This window comes from Narcine bancroftii, chromosome 3 (genome assembly GCF_036971445.1).
Source record: "Narcine bancroftii isolate sNarBan1 chromosome 3, sNarBan1.hap1, whole genome shotgun sequence".
NCBI classification, from domain to species: Eukaryota; Metazoa; Chordata; class Chondrichthyes; order Torpediniformes; family Narcinidae; genus Narcine; species Narcine bancroftii.
Genome location: NC_091471.1, coordinates 114,197,183 through 114,212,456, shown reverse-complemented (window position 1 = coordinate 114,212,456; position 15,274 = coordinate 114,197,183). Strand labels below are relative to the sequence as shown.

The following is a 15,274-nucleotide window of genomic DNA, read 5'->3' as shown; positions in this document are numbered from 1 at the left end:
GGGATTGCTACCAGCCGCACTACATGTTACAATCCCATCGGGAATGGACAAGTCGAAAGGGAAAATGCCACTATCTGGAAAACAGTCCTCTTGACTTTAAAAGCAAAAGACCTGCCTGTTACTAGTTGGCAAGAAGTCTTGCCAGAAGCCCTACACTCTATACATTCTTTGTTGTGTACTGCCTCTCTCATCTCCATCGGGCACACAAAACTCAAAACGGTCAACCAGTATACCTATCTCGGCTGCACCATTTCATCAGATGCAAGGATCGACAATGAGATAGACAACAGACTCGCCAAGGCCAATAGTGCCTTTGGAAGACTACACAAAAGAGTCTGGAAAAACAACCAACTGAAAAACCTCACAAAGATAAGCGTATACAGAGCCGTTGTCATACCCACACTCCTGTTCGGCTCCGAATCATGGGTCCTCCACCGGCACCACCTACGGCTCCTAGAACGCTTCCACCAGCGTTGTCTCCGCTCCATCCTCAACATCCATTGGAGCGCTTACACCCCTAACGTCGAAGTACTCGAGATGGCAGAGGTCGACAGCATCGAGTCCACGCTGCTGAAGATCCAGCTGCGCTGGATGGGTCACGTCTCCAGAATGGAGGACCATCGCCTTCCCAAGATCGTGTTATATGGCGAGCTCTCCACCGGCCACCGTGACAGAGGTGCACCAAAGAAAAGGTACAAGGACTGCCTAAAGAAATCTCTTGGTGCCTGCCACATTGACCACCGCCAGTGGGCTGATAACGCCTCAAACCGTGCATCTTGGCGCCTCACAGTTTGGCGGGCAGCAACCTCCTTTGAAGAAGACCGCAGAGCCCACCTCACTGACAAAAGGCAAAGGAGGAAAAACCCAACACCCAACCCCAACCAACCAATTTTCCCTTGCAACCGCTGCAATCGTGTCTGCCTGTCCCGCATCGGACTTGTCAGCCACAAACGAGCCTGCAGCTGACGTGGACTTTTTACCCCCCTCCATAAATCTTCGTCCGCGAAGCCAAGCCAAAGAAAGAAAGACTGCCTCTCACATGACCCCACGTGACCGTATCTTTTCTTTCACAAGGAAAGCCACGACGGGCACAGTGCTGCCTAAATGGATGATGACACTGGGACCTGTTCTCCTCCGGAAGCACTGCAGACCCCACATAGTGGACCCACTGTGGATCAAGTGGAGTTGAGGCATGAGAACCCTCAGTACGCTTTCGTCATATTCCTAGATGGAAGAGAAGGCTCGGTGGCCACCAGGGATCTCGTGCCGGCCAGATGTGTGAACAATGCAGAGGAAACACAGATGTCTATGGATCAACAAGGAGCGCAGCAGCAGTCACTAGAACAGTCGTCCATCGAGTCACCCCAGAAAGGACTATACCACCCACCTCAGAAATCAGGACCCTGGGTATGCCCGCCCCACAAAATACCACCACCCTAGACTTGATGGCAGGACCTAATCCCATACAAGAGGATTCCCAGCCCACATGGCCATCTAGTACTGGAGGGGGGGGTTGAATGTGGTAATATGTAATTACACGAGCCTGCAGCTGACGTGGACTTTTTACCCCCCTCCATAAATCTTCGTCCGCGAAGCCAAGCCAAAGAAAGAAAGACTGCCTCTCACATGACCCCACGTGACCGTATCTTTTCTTTCACAAGGAAAGCCACGACGGGCACAGTGCTGCCTAAATGGATGATGACACTGGGACCTGTTCTCCTCCGGAAGCACTGCAGACCCCACATAGTGGACCCACTGTGGATCAAGTGGAGTTGAAGCATGAGAACCCTCAGTACGCTTTCGTCATATTCCTAGATGGAAGAGAAGGCTCGGTGGCCACCAGGGATCTCGTGCCGGCCAGATGTGTGAACAATGCAGAGGAAACACAGATGTCTATGGATCAACAAGGAGCGCAGCAGCAGTCACTAGAACAGTCGTCCATCGAGTCACCCCAGAAAGGACTATACCACCCACCTCAGAAATCAGGACCCTGGGTATGCCCGCCCCACAAAATACCACCACCCTAGACTTGATGGCAGGACCTAATCCCATACAAGAGGATTCCCAGCCCACATGGCCATCTAGTACTGGAGGGGGGGGTTGAATGTGGTAATATGTAATTACACCAGGGGTGATCCTGGTGACCTTGTATATAAAGTAGTCCAGAGCTACAGTCTAGCCTTCCAGGTTCATCTTGCAGAGACAAGACCTCTTAGTGTACATATTAGTTTATTAAAGCTGTCTTATACTCGCACTGCTGGTGTGGTTATTGTCAGTACAGTTCCTTCATTAACATACCCTGACCTGCAACTCCAACACACATTTGTTTGCCATCCTTTCGCATTCTTATCACAACCCTAGCCTTTCCCATTCTCCTCTCAATTCCTTTCCCAACTTTTCTACCACTTAAAACCCATTTTCTCACATTCCCAGTCCTGACAAAGAATCTTCAACCTGAAGTGTTGGTTGTTTCTTTCTGCATATATTGCCTGACCTGCTGTGTCTTTCCAGTATCTTGATCTGTTAATAATAGATTTCTTTCCCTTAAGGCCCAGAAGATTTTTTTTTAATTTACAAACCATTCTATTGTCACTTTCATGAGTAATCACTTTATATTCCAGGTTGAATACTGTATACAAACCCAGTTAAATCATTCATGGAACATTTTTTATCCTCATGCATTTCACTAGCTTCTCTTTAAAAGTGTCTGAGGCTTGAAATACAAGGAAGCAAGAAGCCAAGGGGAAATCTTATAGGCATTTATAGAATCATTATGGGTATAAATAAGTATTCATTGCCTTATCCCAGAGAAGATAAATCTAAGGCTGGAAGGCATAAATTTAATGAGATATAGAAAAAAAAATCACAAAGGGACCCAGGGCACCTTCTTCACACAGAATGGTGCAGAAATGCCGGGGGAAGTGGTAGAAGCAGAGATTACTGTAACTTTCAAATGGCATTTCAACAGGATCATTAGAATTCAAATGGGATTACACAGCGGCAAATGGGACTACATACCATCTACTGGAGGAATTCAGCAGGTCCAGCAACATCAATGAGAAAAAAGGTGGTCACCATTTTGGGCTGGAACCCTTCATCAGGACTTAGAATGTAGAGGAGAGAGAGCTGGTAATAATGACAGGATAGGAGGGGTTGGACTGCAACCTGAGGATTGGTGAACCAGGCAGAAGTGAAGGATGACAGAGACAGCTACCTGGCAATTGCCAAATAAAGCATGAGAGAGAAGGAAAAAAAAAACACAAATAGGTCAGGTGGAAGAAGGAGTCATACCAAGTGGAGTGGGTATTTAGTAGAGAAAAGTGTGTCAATATTGATATAATGATGGGAAGAATCCAGCAGTGGAAAAGAAGGAACCAAAGTGGGAGAGGGATGAGAATGGGTGGGGTGAAACAGAAGAAGTTCAGAAGAGCAAGGATACTCATTATCTGAAACTGGAACATTCAATGTTCCTAGGATTGTCGGCAAAATATGAGATGTTGTTCCTGTTTTATGATGGGCCTCACTCTGCCCAGTGAAGTCGTCAGGACAGTGGGCAGGATAAATGATATTATGGCATCCAGCGATAATCGCTGGATGGCCTCAGAGGAGAGCACAAATTCTCTTCCTCAAGTCTGCACTTGGTCACCAGGTCAAAGCACCAAATGCAGTAGAGGAGGTGCCTGCAAATCACTGACTTACCTGGGAAAGAGAATAAAGATCCCTGAATTTTAAAAGGGGGTTGGGGGGAGAGCTGAGCTGGAAGATACAAGGTTAACGTTGCACTTCCTGTGAGTGCAGAGAAGAAATAGGTGGGGAGGGAATGAGCCAACAAGAGTCACGAGGGCAAACAGGCCTCGCTTGCTATGCATGGGAAAGAGGGCCAACGGGGCTGATTCCATGCTGCAGAACTCGACCGATAACAATATTTAAATCCCTCAACTTATTACAGTGCGATTCAAGCTCGGACGGCAAAATCGAAACGATCATGTTCAGTTTCATGGTGCAGTCCTCAATCATAATTCCAGCCATAAATGTTTTGATTATAGGGTTTTATCACACGTGTCCTAAATGCTGGAGCGAGAACAAAAATGCAACCGTCTCCGAGGAAACGAGAGCTGGGTTGATGGGCGCTTCCACCGCTGTTTTCCCACTTGTAGGGGGGCACCCGTTAAAATCCGGGTTGAGAGGGGAGACTCCCCACTCAAATCCGCGCCCGACACCGACGGGGAAGTTTGCAAGTAAAAAGGCAATGTCGGAGAAACTCCAGTCCGCAAAAGCCTCCCGACCACCAGCCACCCACCCCCTCTCGCGAGCCGGAGACGCCGTCGCCCTGCGGTACCTTGCGAGCGAGATGACCGGGGAGTCACCCGTGGAAATGGGCGATCCATGAGCAGCGGGCAACTCGGTGACAATATCGTGATCCCCGCCACCAAAGACAACCCACGGAACACGCAAGCAACGATGAGCGCCCGGCCGCGAACACCGCCTGTCCACCCCACTCACCGTTCGCCTCCATGCCCCGCGGGAGTGCCGGACTCCCCCCAAAAACCACACGCACCCCACCCTCCGCGCCCGGACCCGCTCCGTCGCGTGACGTCAGCGGCAACAAGCAGCCGGGGAAAGAATGAGGAACCGCAGCGGCTTCGGCTTTAAGACCATCGGCAGCTTCGGTCCCGAACTTTCACGCTGAGCAGACCCGGGGAAGGCGAAGGAAAAGCTTCTCTCCGTAAAGTCAGGCGGAACTTGAAGCAGAAAACCTTGGCAAGTTCCCTGGGACGTTTCTAGCTCCTTTGGGAAAGATTGGGAGCTCCGTCTCCATCCACACAGGCTTTGGGGCATGTGTGAAAGGGACCGCCGATGTGGGTCTTTGTACCCCGAGCCCAATGCCCTGTAAATATTTTCCTTCACTGTTTGCCAGTTCCTTTTGTTTTCCAAAGTGGCCTTCAGAAACAATTTACCCTTTTTGGACGCGATTAATACGTCTGGATCAAATCTCTTCAGCTCGCGAAATGCCCCCCCCCCCCAGTATCTCCACTTTATTGAAGCTGCTCGTCGCTGATAATGTCCTGCTTCGTGACTTTTTTTTAAAGACCCTGTACTTTAACTGCACCCTCCAGAATTTCCAGATGTGTTGGTTTTCTGTTCCATGTGTTTAAGTGTATCCCGTCATTTTTACATAGTGTTCATAGCTTACTGGATTTCCTTATTTTGAATTGAAGCATTTCATTCAGACACTTAACCGTGTTTAATTTCACAATTATGTCCATTTCATTTTACTTCACATACGTCCAGCCAGTGATACATTTTTTGTAACCACCGTATATGTCCTTTCTTGTTCTTATGCTATCACTCTTTCACACACCTCCCCGGTTGTCCAAAGCAAAGCATTTGTGTATTTATTTAGACATCATCTTCATCCAATACAGGGTTTCAGCTATGACTGTTTGACCATCTGCCGTGTTGAGAAGAAACATCAGGTTCGGTGGGTTCACAGAGAGACCAGCCTGGACAAGAGCGCTACAATCACGCAACGGGAGAGAACGTTAAACAGTACTCGATTACTATTTCAATTAAGCAACGATATAGACATTCATTTTGGACTTCGATAGTAGAATACGCTCACAAACTTGAGTCCATACACTACAAATAGGACTCTTATGTGCTGTGCATTGGTGTTATATAAGGTGCAAACCAGTGATGAACCTAGGTGATTTAAATTAGCCAACGGCAAAGTGTGCCAGGGTCCAACCCAGGTGATGTGACTTCCTAATAAGTTTCAGACCGGGAGGACACGTGACCACCCACAATACACGCATACCAGACAGGCAGGGAGGTTTTCTCCACACACAACATTCCACCCCTCGGAAGTCACATTACTCTGCAATCACTGCAAAGACAATCAATATCTCGATGTACATGTTATAACTAAAAAAAGTCAACCACATAGAACATCACTTAAAGACTTTTCAGAGAACATTAAAGAAGATGGTTACATGTTTTATGTGCTAAAAATAAAGGATTTCAATCCAAAAAAGTGTTTAAAAAAAGCAATGCCAATCAAGTGGATCAATATAAATGCCTTCCCTATGCTGTCAAATTCAATGACAGCACCTCACCAACTACGTCCACCACCCAACCAAACAGAGTCGCTGTGTTTCTGATGGAGCAGGGTGCTGTGGAAGGTGCTCCACAGAGTCAGAGGGGAGGGTAGAGAAATAAATTTGTTTGGTCACCGACTCGCATGCATGGTTTCTCTGGCTTGTCTGGCAAATGGGAGCACCCTTGCCACCAAGGCATCCATCAGATGCTAGAGCCCTCTCTTGGCTTGCGTATCCCGTGCCTTGGCTTCACGCTTAGGCACTCCCTAAGCACAGCGCCCAGATGGCTGTCGCCATGCTGTCCCATGGTGAAGCGGGTGGCTGGCCGCAGATGTCTATCCAGGGTGTACCCAGATTTCTCCATTTTCGTGGGCTGTCGTCTGACACCAAGATTCCATTCCTGCACGTGTTCTCTTTAAATGGGTGCCACAAGTGCCTGTGTTGGATCCCAGTAACGATAGCCAGGAGGAATCAGAACTGAAAGTTAGCCAATTTGTGATTTCAGATAAAAAGCTTCTGAAGCCCCCAGCCCAGGAAGTATTTGTTTCTGTTAATGGGAGGGTTGGGCGACACTCATTATCAAGTGAAACATAATATATATGTTTCTTTCTAGCGTTTGATCTATGACACTTTACTTATAAACTGTAACTTTGAAACAATGAACTGTAACCCCAATTCCTAAGTGTGTTTAAAGACATTATTACTACAGCTCAGGGTGATTAAAAATGAAAAAAAAACAAAAGGTTCATTACAAAATCTGCAAAAGATGCAATGGAATGTCCAATGTTCAGATTTAGATTTCCATGGCAATACCTCTTGCCTGTCTTGCTGAGAATTCTTTGCATAAATAACAAGTGTTTCTTGCTGGTTGCCATAACAGTGTGATTGCAGGAAGGCTGTGAAGACCAGTGTAGGGAATTGCAGCTGTATGTTGTGCTAAGGTGATCTTTGTCCTGCAGGGTGGTCTTTCATACTGTCGAGTGGTCTTTGCCCTGCAGGGAGGGTGAAAATTTTCACTCCTTCTTGGAGAGTTTTGCAGTGTGATAGTATATTAATGCTGCTTCTCCTGAGAACGCATCCCACCGAGTGTTTCCTGGTCTCCAAATGACAACCTCCCCCTTTCTGGGCAGACTTTGTAGCTGTTGCACCCATATCCTACCAGACTCCTCAGGGTCATGAAGGCTAACCTCATCCAAATTTTGATGTACCGACCGATGTGGCCAAATGTCCACGAACACCCCACTGTGCAGTGAGGCGGAAATTGAGATAGTCCACCGCTTTTTGCAGCACACTGAGCCACCCCTTGAGTGTGTTGTCAGGTGTCAGCGTGTGTATCTTTTGCTTGAGGAGACTATTCATGTGCTCTATTAACCCTGATGCTTGTGGATGGTAGGGGATGTGCAACAGTCATAAGATACCAGCCTCTGTCGCCCAGTTTTGTATCTTAAAATGTGAGGCCTGATCAGATTGTACTTCCCATGGTGTTCCATAAATGGAGGAGAGGTATTTCAGCCACCAAATGGTGTTCTGGTTGGCCCACTCAAAGGGCACTGTCACCAGGACACCAAAGTAGGAATCCACCATCTTCAGTATATGCTTTTTTGCTTTTGGCGTGGAAGAGAGCCAACATAGTCTATTTAGCAGACTTGGCCCAATCCCATGCCACACTAAGTGTGCCCCAATGTCCCCATCGGCCTGCCCTGTAGTTTAACCTGGGCAATATGGGCAATTATCTACTGCTGTCTGCACAAGATCCTGGGTTAAAGCCACCACTTAGCCCTCTGCCAACCATCGTGTCTTGTCGCACCCCAGAGCCCGTGTTACGAGGGCACTGGAGTTTACCTTGTTGGAGTGGATGGAGGCCTTGAAGATTTGAGTTATGCTGCCCACAGTGGCATTGTGAATGGCCTCCGCTGTAACCCTGTTAGTGTGAGCATCCACGTGGTGGATTGTGAGCACCCTCTGCTAAGCCTGCTCCCAGATGTACCTCCAGTGCTGCTGACGCTATATCGGACAATTGTGGATCTCCCACCCCATCTTGTGCCTGTGAGGCATCATACCATCATCCCATAGGCCACAGCCCATGAGTCGGTTTAGATATGCACCGTGCCCATTGTTGATTTTATTGTCAGTGCTACCTTATACGTTTCAAACCAACATCAGAAGGGTTAATTTTTTTACTATATTTATTAATGACCATTAATGTAATGTCTTAACACAATTAACCCCACTATAAGTATCTGTACAGTTATATATTTATAAACAGTGTGTATGTGAAAAACCCAGATCATTACAGTTTGTGCCCAATATTCAAAAAGTAAAAATCCCAGGTCAAGTAAGTAAGTCCAGAAAAATAGTCCACAGAATTCAATCTCAAAGTTCAATGTCCAAGTTAATTTTTTTAACTGATAACAAAGGATGTCATATTGAACATTGGAGAGAGAAATGACTGATGTTGTGATGTAGTAAATTTACGAATCCTCACTTATGAGGCTTGTGCATTTCACACAGCTCTCCAGCTCCTCTTTGCCACTCCAATTGCCGCTCTCTGCTTCACAGATGGATTCTCCCTGAGTTTTCAAAAGTTCCAAGCAATTGGTGAGTCAGTATTCAGCTCTACCACAAGTAGCATAGAGTTCTTAGCAGAAATCCATCCTTTACAATGACAGTCCACGGTCCAAAAGGTCAGTCCGTGGTCCATAAAACCACCCACCCACAAAGAAAATTTTAGTCTGTAAGAACAAATTTTTGGTAATTAATTAAGCTGTCATAATACAAAACAAAACACTATGTTCATCTTCAAGGACACACAATAACTAATTTCATTTACTAAGTTCAGTGTCTAGGTTTATATTGATATGGGGGGAGGGCAATATTTTTAAAATCGCAGGCTATTCCATGGCAGAGGGTGAGATGGTAGACATAGCCCTGGAGTAGGTGGCAAAAGGTGTATTGCATGCCACCCTCAGGTGAAGGAAAACTGATGCTGGGAGTCAGAGGTTAAGGAGATGGGAAAGAATGCATTGGCGAGGTCAACCGCAGCCTACCAGGGTTTGTTGTCCCTGCCCGCAATATTCTACACCAATGTGACCTCATTGGGAATGGCCTCAGTGAGAACATCAATTTCTGATAATCAATAGTCATTTGCTATATGTTGTTTTGCTTATGGATGGGCCAGATTTAGCTGTTGTAGGGGGACATGCCCGGTCTTATCACCCCTCATGGAAGAGGGCATAAATTGCTTTCACAATCTCCTCATTGCTCCCACGACACCCAATACTGATGGGTGCAGACTACCTGGGAGGGAGGGCGAATGACAAAGGGAGTTCATCATTCTGCCCCAATGATAGTGGTTGCCTGGGCAATCCCAAATGTAAATTTTCCCATACTGGTTCACAATGACTGCCCCTTGAATACATTCATTCCAAGAATGTACTTGGCGAAAGCTGCTTCTACGTGCGGGACAGGACAGGGATGCTCATTGCCAATGGAGATGTGGAAAGTAACCTTTCTTTCAGAGAGGGTGGAACCCCCTAGCCCCTCTATATTAACTTTGGGAGTCTCCACCACTCGAGATTTCTGGGTATGCTCTGTCTCCTGTGTTGATCAGCACCATCCAGCACTTGGTATTTCCTTTCTCCCAGTGGACAGCCACTGGGATAAATGGCCTTGGGTCACTAAGGTGGGACAGTACTGTTGAGCTGATCCACTGTGGTCCCTAGCCTCCATCCTATGGAGCAGGGACCGCATTGTTCCACACAGCAGGGAATGTTTGGCGCAACAGGATGCCTTTGTTGGACATTTCCATCAGGGAGATTCTCTCTGCCATGAGGGCAGCAGGGACCACCTCAGATGGGGGGGTGGAGCAGAATGCTGCGAAGTGGTGGGTGCTTTGAGCAGCAGGGTGGGCGGTGCAGGTTTGCATCAGTTTTCTCCAAGGTATTGCTGCCACATGGCAGATATAGCAGCGGTGGAGATGCCTTGCAAGTTGGCACGATCTATCCCAGCATGTGCTAGGGCATAAGACATGTCCCTCTGAGACAGAGAGAATGTGCCCTCACCATCCCTACTTTTATCATGATTTGCCTCCACCTGGCAAGACCCTTGATAAGACCCTCTGAGGTCAGGCCCGATTGTGATGACTCGGTTCCCCACCAAGGCAGTCCTCAGGGAAGTTGCACCTAGGAGCCCCACCATCAAGGTTGGTATTAAGGGCCCATTTCCTGATGATCCTTGTGCCCTTATGTCTTGGGTAAACTTGTACCTCTCACTTTGTGAGATTGGTCACAGTGTTTGAGCTACCAAAAGAAAATAGACACACACTCCGAGAGCAGTTCAGTTTAAACAAGTCTTTATTACTAAATCTAAAGCTGAATTCACACTACAACATGCAAGCCCTTCCCAATTCTACTTATCAATGCCTGGACTGGTCCCAACTGCCAAAGCGAGGCGACGACTGCACACTTGTAGTAGGTTGTCTGGGCGCCGGTAGCAGCTTCTCCACCTCCCCGGACCGGGACATTGGTTAGAATCTTGAAGTTCTTCTTCTTGCTGAGAGACGTTGCCACCTCTTGGAGAGCCTCAAACTTCAGCAGTGGGACCATGACTTATATTACCCAAAAGTTGTTTACTTCAGATCTTATCTCTTTGAACAAATGATTTAATTATCTGCAAGGTCTACTGACAGGCTGCGACCAACAAAAGACAACTGCATCTCTGGGCCTCATGGTGTAAATTAGATAATGTCTACTGATTCTAAAAAACAAGCAGGTTCTCAGCCTTGCAGAAGCAAAGGCTGCAAAAGTAAAAAATACAGTTTTAATCTTCCATTACACCTCACTAATGTTGTGCCACTGTGGTTGGCACATCGGGTCCCATTCTAACAGCACCACAGTCACTTCCCAGTCACTTCCCAGTTCCTTCAGGAGGCACTCACAGGGAATTGTTAACTGAGTTCTATGTGGGCAGACTACCCAAAGTGCTAGCCTCTTGATGGAACAGATAGATATGAGGGAGCCCCTTCATCCCACAACCAGAGTAGCCAGGCAGCTAGATGCTCACCCCACCGTTGGCAGTATCTGTCCACCAGTGCAACTAATTCCTTGGAAGAATCTCCTTCTCTATGTCATTGTACTATCCACTCGGACCCTCACCATTCTCTCCTCATTGTGGAAAGCTGACGGGAGCCTTTATGGTGGGTTTGGGACTGTGTGATCACTGACCATGCTTGCAAAGTCTCCGGGACGTGGGGGATGCCGAATGCATAATTGGACTCGGCCTCTGCAAAGTCATCATCACCCAGCTATGCATCCTCATCTCCTGACCATGCATCACTCTCCTCCCCGCATATAATGATCCCCCTGATCTTAACAGGGTCAACCTGACAGCTGAATGGGTGGGCTGCCTGAAGCTGCTGTGCTTTGACCAGCTAGCAGACAGTTTCAGTGTACTTAGTTTCTAAGTGGCTGTGCATGCCCTGGCAACATCCGGTGTCTCTCGCAGGGACCTGCGCTGGATTGTTAGGGAATCTATCCATTCACCTTTGTGGATTCCCTGACTACTTAACTCATATGTGATACCTAACTGGCACCTAAGTATGGACACCAGGGACATTCCTCCATGGGGGTCCAACCAGTTGACCAAATGGTTGAACCCCTGATAGTCATCAGTCCACCTGGGGATTTTGTAATCCGACCCCAGGGTCCCTCTCCTATTTGTGGGTCACTTCCTGCTGACCCCGTTGGTGAACAGATACACAATCACACAAGCACCCAACAGCACGCCCCACACTCTCACACACACACACACACACACACACACACACACACACACACACACACACACTAGCTAATATGATCTTCCACATTGTTAGTATGATCTCCCACTTGCACATGGTTAAGACTCAATAGACAATAGACGTGAGTCCAGTGCTAATTGTCGTGTTGGGAAGAGTATCAGGGTTGATGGGTTCACAAGTGTTACAATCACACATAACTTTAATTAATACACTGGAGACAAATGAGGGAATTTTAAATGGTACTCAATTACTATTTCACTTAAGTAATGATATATACATTCATCTCAGACTGAGTTTGGACTCTGACAAATGAATCTATACTCATACACTCACACACTTGAGTGCACACATTACAAACAGGAATTCTTTCACACACCTGGTTCCCTGTACCATCGGGGGTGTGGCTCTCTGCAACCATTGATCTCTCGCAATACTATAGCTCAGCTTCAATACAGTGCATACCTTACCCTCGACACTTCCAGTGATGTCTGCAGTAGCGACCTGGTGTGGATCGGTGTCCAGGGCTTGGAACTCAAAGCAGAAAGAATGTGCTCTGCCCAGGTGTTATATACAGTGCTAATCTGTGCCTCTAGCCAACGATGACCCTAGGTGATTTAAATTAGCCAGTGGCAAGGTGTGCACTGGTGGGTGGCCTCTGATTGACAGGTGATGTGACATTCAAATAAGTTTCGGACAGGGAGGACACATGACCACCAACAATACGCACATTCAAGACAAGCAGGGAGGCCACGTTGCTCCACGTACGACCCCATCACAAGGTGAGAGAGTATGTTAATCAGTTACTTCCAATGTCACTGTACCTGCATGATCACTTAATGATTACAGAACCATGATCTCGTGTGAGTAACCGTAAGGATCCTATTACTGGATTCTCATATTTTCCATCTGTAACACAGACAAGCTCCGGCGTGGAATAGGACAAAAATACACTGACTTGCATTCTTCCTTTAACAATCTGCAAGTTTACCTTCAGGATATATCCTATTTTTATTACTTCAGCCTCATTTACTGTATTTCATATAATTGGCAGACCATAAATATATGTTGTCTATATCCAAATCCATGCTTTTAATGTATATCTAAAAGACCAGTGTTCTAAATGCAAGTCTGAGGGAATGCCATTAAGTCTATCCCTCTGTTGTGCTGTGAATAGTATCAGGTTCAGTGGATTCACAGAGAGACATGTCTAAACACAAGAGTCACAACCAAAGGTAACTTTATTGTACACATGGGAATCAAACAGGGGAAGACATCAAACAGTACTTAATCACTCAAACTACTCAATAACTATATAGGCATTCACATTGGATCCAGGTTGGACTCAGATACCGGAGGCCACCTCTCGGTATGAGAGTTAAATACTCTTAACAGTGTAAGCAGGCACATCGGGCGCAAGGATCATCGTTACCAGTGGCTGCTTACCCTACCACACTCTCCCACATGTGTACACACTCACAGACAGGGACTTCATCAGACACTCCCGATCCCTGTACCTTGGGGTGTGGCTCAGTGTTAAATAATATATGGCTAGTAGCACACTCTCACAAGACAGGGACTTTAATGCACACTCCTGGTTCCCTGTACCAATGTCAGAGCGGAAATGTGATAAGTACTGCTAAACAATTCAATGTTCCCACTCTATGGTGCACACCTTACCAACGACACCTCCAGCGATATCCACAGTTAATTGACCTGGCATGTAGCAGTGTTCATAGTCAGGAACAAGGAGCAGACAGAGCCAAGTGTAGCACGTGATAGAATTTATATGGTTTTGAGCTGGGCGTCTGGCCAATAATGAGGCTGCATCATTCAAATGAGCCAATGGTAAGGTGTGCACTAATGAGCGAGCAGTTAGCCTTGATTGGTAGGTGATGCGACTTCTAGCTAGATTTCAGACAGGGAGGTCACATGATCCTTCACAATCCACATATAACATCCTACACTATAAAGTGTGCACCAATACTGTGCCTTCAGGACATGGCCAATTTTGCATCCAAGTTGCCTCTGCGCATTTGATCCTTTTGGTTTAATTTTTCCAATATCACTGTTATTTTCCAAACACCTGAAAATCCTTACATTTTAGTATCCATACAGGTGACTTGGTTGGTATTTAAAATCTTTTTTTTAAATCTTCCACTATATAGGTCACGTCTCCAGTATGGAGGACCATCGCCTTCCCAAGATCATGTTATATGGCGAGCTCTCCACTGGCCACCGAGACAGAGGTGCACCAAAGAAGAGGTACAAGGACTGCCTAAAGAAAGCTCTTGGTGCCTGTCACATTGACCACCGCCAGTGGGCTAATATCGCCTCAAACCGCACATCTTAGCGCCTCACAGTTCGGCGGGCAGCAACCTCCTTTGAAGAAGACCGCAGAGCCCACCTCACTGACAAAAGACAAAGGAGGAAAAACCCAACATCCAACCGCAACCCACCAATTTTCCCTTGCAACCGCTGCAACCGTGTCTGCCTGTCCCGCATCGAACTTGTCAGCCACAAACGAGCCTGCAGCTGACGTGGACATTACCCCTCCATAAATCTTCGTCCGCGAAGCCAAGCCAAAGAAGAATTGTCATATACATTGTACAATGCTTTCTTGCTCCATGCACTTTAAGATTTTTATGTTCCTCCATGTTTCTAACTCTGAAGTTGCAGGTACCTTTATGGATCAGTATGGTAATCTATGTGTGGAGCCATGGATTGAACTTCTGGGCATTGGCTGGAGATCCATGGAAGGTCCATTGACATAATGCAGCATTGCAATGAAACTAGGAAGCGAGCTTTAAGTTGAAAGTGATAGAAATGGTGAAGAAAACCAACAGCTACGCTGCTGCAAGAATATTTGATGTGCATGAGACATGTAAAAAAGTGAAATCTTTTGTGGAGGATTTAAACCTAATATTAAATAGGATACCAAAAGATCCAAAAATCTTCCTGTTAAACAGCGTAAAAGACAAAGAGTCAGGCCTAAAATTAGACAGGGCTCAAAAAAGTGCATAATGATAACTTGGAAAATGGAGGCAACCTTAAAAATATAACAATGATACATATAAATGAACAAGTGTATTCCATTAGAAAAAAATGCCTACAATCTAAAAGACAAATATACTTTATTTGAACAAATTTGGGAACCGTACATAGAATATATTAGAAACTGCCAATTTCAGACCTCCATCTCTTATAAGATACAAGTACAAAAATATTTAATATGAAATTTTGGATGACATGATTTCTTTTTCTTTCTTTTCTTTTGTGTTCTTCTATTGTTTATTTATTTTTGTTCTTTCTCTCATTCTTGCTTTAAGTTATAGGGGGTGGGGTCGGTGGGAGGAAGGGTGGAAATTAAAATGTCACTGTG

The 15,274-nt window shown here is 46.2% G+C and overlaps 1 protein-coding gene across 8 annotated transcripts in view; it reads right to left on the bottom strand.

Moving 5' to 3' along the window:
- The window catches only part of LOC138757507 (RELT-like protein 1), a 279,768-nt gene that overhangs the window by 158,672 nt on the left and 105,822 nt on the right, over positions 1-15,274 (bottom strand). The window contains exon 1 of one of the 8 annotated variants that reach the window (XM_069924979.1): positions 4,504-4,568. The exons of 6 other annotated variants lie outside the window; for them this stretch is intronic. In XM_069924979.1, the coding sequence (XP_069781080.1) occupies positions 4,504-4,516 (13 nt within the window). In that variant the 5' untranslated portion in view covers positions 4,517-4,568. One more of the 8 variants, XM_069924974.1, reaches the window with a different exon arrangement.